The sequence below is a fragment of the Homarus americanus genome, unplaced genomic scaffold (assembly GCF_018991925.1).
Source record: "Homarus americanus isolate GMGI-L3 unplaced genomic scaffold, GMGI_Hamer_2.0 scaffold34156, whole genome shotgun sequence".
NCBI classification, from domain to species: Eukaryota; Metazoa; Arthropoda; class Malacostraca; order Decapoda; family Nephropidae; genus Homarus; species Homarus americanus.
Window position 1 is genome coordinate 2,420 of NW_024720192.1, and position 9,028 is coordinate 11,447.

Here is a 9,028-nt window from a genome sequence, read left to right on the forward strand (position 1 = left end):
GATTACATGTACAGAGAGAGGCTTAAATATACAGGGTGACCTTAAAAACATGAGGTCAGGTCATAATGATGTCATCCACTAATCCCCACACCAACACACACGTAGAGGAGCTTAAGAGAAGGGGGGTGACGTGACTAGTGAGGTCAGGCCAAAAATAAGGGACCCACTAAATAACTATCATACATCTAGATCAAAGGTTTTCAAAGCATTTTTAACCTTGGGCCACTGGGAAGTTCCTTTTGAGCTCACTTTCCAAGGATTTCAAGTGCTGAATTATTTCATTTTTGAGTGATGGGTCAAGTAGATGATCCTCTACAATCTCGTCAAGAACAATTGAGATATTTTCAAACATGGCAACATTTCCTGCACTGACTTTCCTTTGCCAGTTCTGGAGTTTGTCAAAAAATGTACGAATACAATCCATGTGGTGAAATACATTTATTTCCTTGCCGTGCAGCTTGAGATTCAGCCTGTTTAGCTGCTCAAATGTGTCTGCCAGGTACGCAAGACGTGGCTCCCACGACACCTCGTTGAAGTGACTTAGTAGATCATCCTTCCCTTTCATTTCCAGGAACAACTTAAGTTCTCCTCGAAGTTCGAACACAACATTACCGGTGGAAGGCCTTCGCACTTTGTAGTAAAAGAGGAGGGTTTCATGCTCTGAATCCATGCCTCTACAAAGGTTCTGGAAAAGGCGAGAGTTCAAATCTCCTGTTTTCACAAAGTTGACGCATTTTACCACTACCTCCAGGATCTTGCAAAGGGCATCAGGAAAGGTTTTCGCCGCCATTGCAAAACGATGGATCATACAATGAATCCCTTTGGCACTCGGAGCTACTTCCTTGACGTGTTTCTGTAATCCCGATTTCGATCCCAGCATCGCCGGAGCCCCATCAGTACAGCCTCCACAACAAATATTTCCAGGTGATCCTGTTAGCTGTAAAGAAATAAGTCAACTTTCCCATCACATCTAAAGCTGTTGTGGTAGTTTCAAGCTGTGTACAGAACAGATATTCATCCTTGATGTCACTCAAGAATACATACCTAACAAACACGAGTAGCTGTGCACAAGAACTCACACCCGTTGACTCATCCAGCTGTATTGCAAACATACCAGTTGGAGATGATTTAATCTCCTGTATCACTTGTTCCATGATATCATCTGACATTTCACTAATTCTCCGTTTCACCGTGTAGACTGACAAGGAAACCTGCTGAATCTTACGTTGACTTGCCTCTCCAAGAACCCGCTTGACCATCTTTAAGGAACACGGCTTAATTAAAGTTTCACCAATCGTGTGGGCCTTCTTCTTCTTTGCTATTTCAATGGAAACCTCATATGATGTCTCAACTACACTTAAGATCGGTTGTTGGAAGGCACCACTCTCATCCACTCTTTGTTTTCCCAAACTCCGTTCATGGCGCTTGAGGAAATCGGTGTCTCTCTCCTTATACTGGGGGGTGGATTGTCGTCAGATGATGCTTCAGCTTACTCGGCTTCATGGTATCGTTCTCCAGCACTTTGAAACACAACACACACTGAGGTTTCTCGATGCCATCAGCGAGGATTGATGTAATTCCGTAGTTAATGTATTCATCATTTACTTCCGCTTCTTAGCAACACTGGCAGCCATCGCAATTCTAAGGAAATTATAAAAAGAACAATGCCAAACAGACAGAAACAGACGAATGATAAAGACTAAAAATTATAATAAAAAACAGAAATATAAGACAATCATGAATCTCTTGGTTTTACTGAAAATTTGTAATCTCTAAATGTTGACTAGTTCTTTAAAAAAACCAGAATGTCACAGAAACAACAAATGATAAAGACTAAAAATTATAATAAAAAACCAAAATGAGAAAATAATTCGAATGGTAAACACACAAACATGCATGAAGTCCATACATACTGTATGTAAACATACATAAAATGCCTATGCAATCATAAGTAAAACATACACATACAGTCCACTCACAGTACACTCACATATTTTCTTAATGATATCTTGAGTCAGACTGAGAACATTCGGTCTGATCACTTGTAAAGCGATGACACACGGACATGCAAAGAATATGTGAGATCAGTGACTCAGTCCAGCGCCCGTCACCCTGCTGACAGGAACTAGAATCGTGCAATCTGAGCGAATCCGTTGGAAATGAAAAACTAGCTGCTGCACCATACTGTGTAAACTGTACCGTACGGGTATTATCATTACACACAATGACAAAAAACAAAAGATAAATAAAAAAATAAAAAGAATTCTCCCCTAACAAGGCAAAGTAACAAAGAAAAAAGTTGAATCACAGTTTCCACATTTTCTCCAAATACTGTGTAAACTGTACCGTACGGGTATTATCATTACACACAATGACAAAAAACAAAAGATAAATAAAAAAATAAAAAGAATTCTCCCCTAACAAGGCAAAGTAACAAAGAAAAAAGTTGAATCACAGTTTCCACATTTTCTCCAAACATATACTACGTACACTAGCCCGACATGGCCCCCTAAATCTTGCCGTGGCCCCTAGGGGGTCATGGCCCCCAGTTTGAGAAACATTGCGAGACTGTATCAATAACTTTTGTCTGGGCCTGTACATCCATAAAATATAAGATGTATGTGTGTGTGTGTGTGTGTGTGTGTGTGTGTGTGTGTGTGTGTAAAGGAAACAACCCTCAATCTCGGACCAAGGATGATACCTTCCGCAAGAAGAAAGCGGCAGCCCAGCGGGAACTTCGCAAACTAAAAAACGACTGATTTAAAAATAAAGCGTGTGAAACACAAAAAAATGCAGATCAGCACAAGAAGCGCGTATTGTTTAATCCATTAAAACATTTTCTGGGCCAATCACTCGTGGCGCAGCCCCCTTCTGTTCATCCGACGGTAACTCCATAATAAAAATCGATGAACTGGAAAGAGCACTGTCATTCACTGCTCAACCGAAACACCGATGTGGATGTCCTGACACCCAACAGGTCCCTCAGCATCCAGAGCTGACCCATCTCAGCTATCCCCCATCCCTGGATGAGGTAGCAACTGCCATCAACAGATAAAAAATAACAAAGCCTTAGGGCCGAGGTGTATAAAGCAGGAGGACCTCTGCTTACCAGCCGTCTTTACTCTCTCCTGGAGAATTTATGTGAAAGGGAGACATTCCCCCAAGCTCTGAAACATGCCTCCATCGTTAATATTTAAAAGAACAAGGGAGACCAATCAGACTGTGGCAACTACCGTGGGATCTCGCTGCTGTCCGTAGCTGGTAAGATTATCGCCCGAGTCCTCCTAAACAGACTTCTTCTTGAGGCGAAAAACTTCCTCCCAAAATCTCAATGTGGCTTTAAATCACCAAGTAGCACCACTGACATGATCTGTGCTGCCCGTCAGATACAGGAAAATTGCAGAGAACAACATCGTGACCTGTACATGGCTTGCATCGACCTTACCAACAGGGAAGCCCTCTGGTGGACCCTCAGCCGTTTTGGCTGACCACCATAAGTCATCCGCATTGTGAGGCAACTCCACGATTGCACGAACGGCAGTGTCCTGCACAAGGGCACCCAGTCAGAGTTCTTCCCCATCTAAACGGGAGTTAAACAACGGTGTGTGCTGGCACCAGCTCTCTTTTCCTTTTTCTTGGCTGTCTTCCTTACTTGTGTCAGCCCCAACTTAGCCGGCGGGGTGGACATCGAGTACAGAATGAAGGGTCTTTTCAACATAAGACGACCCCATGTAAGAACAGAGGTGTCGGCAGCTTCCATTACTAAACTACAGTATGCAGACGACCTCACCCTTGTCGCTCACACTGAACGCGACCTACAGGAGATCCAGAAAACCTGCCCTTAGTTCAGCCACACCTCCACCATCCATGCAGCTTAACAGTACTACCCTCTCTAATGTTACCCACTTTCGATATCTCGGCTCCCATCTGTCCATCACCGCGGACATCGATGAAGTGATTCAGCATCAGATCAGATGTGCATCTCAAGCCTTTAGCAGACTCCGAAACCGTGTCTTCAGCTTTAGGGAGCTGAAATTATGTACAAAGCTACACGTATATCAAGCAGTGGTCCTCCTCACCCTGCTATATGGCAGTGAGACATGGGTTACATACAGGAGGCACATCAAGGCACTTCAAAACTTTTACCAATGTAGTATGCCTTCCATCTTCCGAGTTCGCTGGGAAGACAAGAGAACAAATGCCAGAATTCTTGCTGACACCAACTGTAGAAACATTGAGGCTACCATTATCCATATACAAATACGCTGGACTGGCCATGTTACCCACATGGACAACAGTAGACTGCCAAAGCAGCTACTTTACAGTCACCTAACGAAGAGTAATCGTAACGCTGGCGGACAACTGAAAAGATATAAGGATAGTCTTAAGACAAACCTGGTAATCGACCTCCTCACCTGGGAGACGATTACTCCACACCGTAACGCTTGGAGGACCACCACACAAGAAGGGGTCAATACTTTCAAATTAGCCTGACTGCATAACGAGGCAGACAAGCGCCAACACCAGAAAGAAGCTGCTGCCGACCTCCTGCATTAGATGTAGACCCCACATGTGCAACATTTGTGATCGACCCTGCCGGTCCTGTATCGGCCTCTTTAGTCACCTCGGATCTCACCAACCTAGGTGTACATCCTTAATAACTCATATCATTGTATCATAGCTGGAGGATCGTCATACTCGATTCCAAGTGACAGCAAAGTTGCAGTATGTAATAATAATAATAATAATAATAATAATTAACGATTATTGAAGAGCACAGCAGTCAAAGGCTGAAAATATACAATGGTAACATTGGGATTACAGTATTAGGTATAGTAGTAGTATTGAGGAGTGGATTACTTACCAAATCTGTCAATACAAAAAGGAGACATAGAGTGAAGATACAGGTTATTATTAATCACTGATAATTTGGTGTTGTGGAGCATTTCATATAGATGTTGAACTTCCCTCTCGGGTAATGTTGTAGAAGATGATATGTGGCTGTAGTATTTCCCTCTCCGTGTGGTATAGTCGGTCCCACACGGTATGGCGAGGGCTCTCTCACAACGAGGGTCCTATCATAGCACTGGAGTGTTATTTAAGCAAATGCTAACTCCCTCTACCCCTACCCCTCGGATGGTATGGTATTTTATTGACATTTTTACTGTCAATACCTGTATCAATTCTTTACGAGTTGAAAATATCGCTGTACTGTATAAGTATTATAGTGATTTTATCATCAACCCTTGCATTAGTGTCTTGGTGGGGATGGGGGGTTGTGGAGAGGTGGGAAAAGGGGGATTACAGGCAGGGCCACTGAAAGAGCGGGGAAGGATAAATTCCCGGGGCCTGGGCCTCTAGGGGTCCCGGGAAAAGGGATGTAAATATTTAATTAATTTGTAAAGTAGTTAATCGAATTAAACGGAACTCTAAAAATAGGTACATTGAACAAACTGTTTTAGATTTTTGTTTAACATTGTTCAAAGGCTAAATGGGAGCCCCAAAATTCATCTTTCCCCGAGGCCCTGGCAAGCTCTCGGCAGCCCTCGTTACCGGTAACCCCCTGGCCAAGACCATAGAAGAGGAGGTTAACATAAGCGCAGGTGGGTGGAGCTTTGCTGACTTCATCAAGTGGATTCCGGCGCTCCCTCCACTACTTCCCACCCCGTATAAACAGAACATTTTATTTTCCCATATACTGCACTGTATTATCTCAGTATTTCACTTAGAAAATAATACTAGTAGAGTGTCAAATCTTGCATAAAACTTTACCTAAGGACACAGAATGTACATATATATGCAGTACCAGAGAAGGGAAGGTTAAAAGAAAAGCAATGCATTTCAGTTCTAGTTATGTAATTAGATAAGTGCAGTTTACGAAAGGTAAATTATAACTATATGTACACTAACGCGCCATAGTTTCCATGCACCCTCTACCCCTACTCCTGGCTCGAGGGAAGTCGTAGTAGGGCTGCAAACCGAACGGTCCCTCTTGTATAGTGATGTTAAGTATAGTAATGGTAAATAAAGCGTTGTGAAGTCACTAAAAAACCTGTATCGTGCATATATTCTCTCAAATATTACATCATGAACTGCTATTCGTACAATCCAGCGAAGCTTCGAGCTACCACATTACGCCACTGAACGATGAGTGGGAGGGGGGGGGGGGGGGGGGAAGACGTTCGGTATGAAGCCAAGGCTACGACTTCCATTTAGTCAGGAGTAGGGGTAGACGGTGCATGGAAACTATGGCGCGTGAGTGTACAGTTACCCACAGAAGATCCTTACCTCCCAGTTGTACTAAATCTATTAATAAAGTGGGTATAAGGTAACAGGCGTTATGATGACATCACATCACAAGGGCTACCTTCACTAACACTTGTTATCAAAAGATAAAACACCTAGACGTTCACGGTCATCCATAGACTCACATTTATGGTACATCAGACAAGTAGCGATACGCTTTCGGGCTTACTGTACTGTAAGCTGCGAAGGGTCGTGCTCGACTGATATCCACCTCAGATCAGTATATTACAGAAATACCAGTCGAGAAAAAATTTACTTGAACGGAAGAAAAAATAACTACTGAGAATATCTTTATTGCCCTTTTCGCATAATATTTTGCATTATACCACTGCGTCATGAGACTCATGACCTTTGACACCACCTTATTGCAAATCGACTTTCTACCAGATTACTTCGAGAGACTTGCAGATATTACCCCGACAGACCATCAAAATACGTAGCATGAATATAGGTGTCTTAAGGTATTCGAACCCATAAAGCAGTACGGCATTCCGTTTACGATAACGTTACCGTGTATATAATGTAATATTATCAGTGTTATTAATATTTCGCCTATTGATTCACATACTTTTATAAAAGTCACACTTTGTCTAACTGTTATGAAGCGTGTCTCGAGTATTGTTTCATTGATATTCCTATTTATGAAACTGTTTCGAGTTTTGGACTCTGTTAAAAAAAACTGAAAACTAGTGGGAGTAAAGTGCAAAAAGGGGTAGCAACAGTAGCCTTAATAACAACATTTTCTATCTGCCCACGCAAATATATCCACTCCTTCTCCCACCCTCTTTATTTTCAGTGATAAGAGCATCAGAACTGGTCTCTGTTCCTCAGGTTCTTTCTCTGACAGTACATCAGGTACCCATGTATAATCAATTTCTTGCACAGTCCTCTTTTGGCTCTCAGCACGTATGTTTATGATGACAACCTCTGACTTGTCTGCAACCATTAATGTTCCTATGACAGATAGGGAACAGATTAATTGAGAGAGAGAGAGAGAGAGAGAGAGAGAGAGAGAGAGAGAGAGAATTATAAATATACTGTATATACAAGATACAAGTACAATTGTCTACAGCAGCGCTTCTCAAACTATCTGATGTGGCGGACCGGCATGGTTTTTTTCAATGTGCCACGGACCGGCCAGCGAAGCGAGCCAATCCCGGGGCCTATAGGCCCCCCCCCCCTCCCCCCAGGAAAATCTTTTGATATATGTCCTATTTCAGGGGCATTTTGAGACTAACTGTACTAAACATGAAGACATGATGTCTTATTCATTCTAAGGCCAATCATCATTGACGTAACAAGTCTTCCCAGTGTGCCAGGGACCAGTACCTTATTTGTGCCATACAATTAATTGTTTACGATCAGAGAAAATATTATTTGAACATTCGTAGTAATATTATTTTATACAGGAAAAATATAATGAATATAAAAGTGGGTTGGGATGGGGTCACAAATGACAAACACGCAGATACCCGTATGATGCTCTCTGTTCCACTTCTTGATGGTAACTAACCACTGACCTGCGACCTGACATCGCAGACTGCTGATCCACACGTGTGGAATAGCAGGGTTGCCAGCTGTGTGACACCCTTCACGGCTGGCACGCATAGTAAAAAATCGGCCATTTCTTTTAATGGGATGCATACATTTATTTTATCCGAAATTAAATAACTACCATACGTATTTCAGTTCGCTGTTTTGCTGTTCATTATATCGCATTCGTTAGTTGCATAGCAATGACTTTTAACATGAGTGAGTAAATGAAAAATATAGCCATAATAAATATAAAAACTACAATGAAAATGTAAAAAAAAAAAGACCGAGTCAGATGTCCCGGCAGTGTCACGTGGTGTGGAACGTGACTATCGTTTCTTTCTTTTCTGAAAACTCTCCGCGTACCGGCAGACGATGGCTCACGGACCGGCACCGGTCCGCGGACCACACCTTTGAGTAGCACTGTCTACAGGATATTCTTTCATCCCTGTTGTGACCAAGTCCCAGGTTGGTGATCTGACTTTCTGCCTCATTTAAAACCCAATTGCAGGTCTCAATTGTTTCTCTTATCTTGACAACACAACATACATTTATCGTTTCTCACTCATGATTTTGTGTAATTTTTGTATTTATTTATTATTATTATTATTATTATTATTATTATTATTATTATTATTATTATTATTATTATTATTATTATTATTATTATTATTATTATTATTATTATTATGTATAGTAGTAGTAGTAGTAGTAGTAGTAGTAGTAGCTCTTGGTCCATAGTGTATCATTCTGACGTATGGATGGTCGCCCTTGGGGGGGGGAGGGGTAGCCTGGATACCCACGCGCGCACGTATGCCCCTACTACCAGGACACAGCAGTCCAGCCTGTCACCTCTCCGCCCTTCCCTCATAAGAACCAGTATTATCTTGTGCCTGGGACTAAATCAGATGTTCGGAGGCGGACGTAACTGTCGCGCAAGGTGCTGTTCACTATGCCTGGCAACAATCATTGCTGCGTCTGTGCTAACCCGAACCAAAACTGCACAAATTGTGTTTGTGCGAGAAACAACCGACCATGTGTGTATTGCAAGAGGCGAGACCAGTGTCGGAACCCACGCCGCAGGGAGCCGACACAGGTGGCCACAGTGGATATCGCCGGGACCCAACTACCCGATGATATCCGAAATGATAGCAGTGAGTCTACTCAACCCGAAAATGTAGTACTAACA

At 42.5% G+C, this 9,028-nt stretch overlaps 1 protein-coding gene across 1 annotated transcript; it reads right to left on the reverse strand.

Annotated features, from left to right (window-relative positions):
* Window positions 1-211: 211 nt before the first annotated feature.
* Window positions 212-7,914, reverse strand: LOC121860446 (SCAN domain-containing protein 3-like). Its single transcript, XM_042357601.1, has 4 exons — window positions 7,827-7,914; window positions 4,865-4,869; window positions 1,080-1,454; window positions 212-937 (listed from the first exon to the last, which is right to left on the reverse strand). The coding sequence occupies exons 1-4, from the start codon at window positions 7,912-7,914 to the stop codon at window positions 212-214; spliced, it is 1,194 nt and encodes a 397-aa protein (XP_042213535.1).
* Between the last annotated feature and the right edge of the window lie 1,114 nt (window positions 7,915-9,028).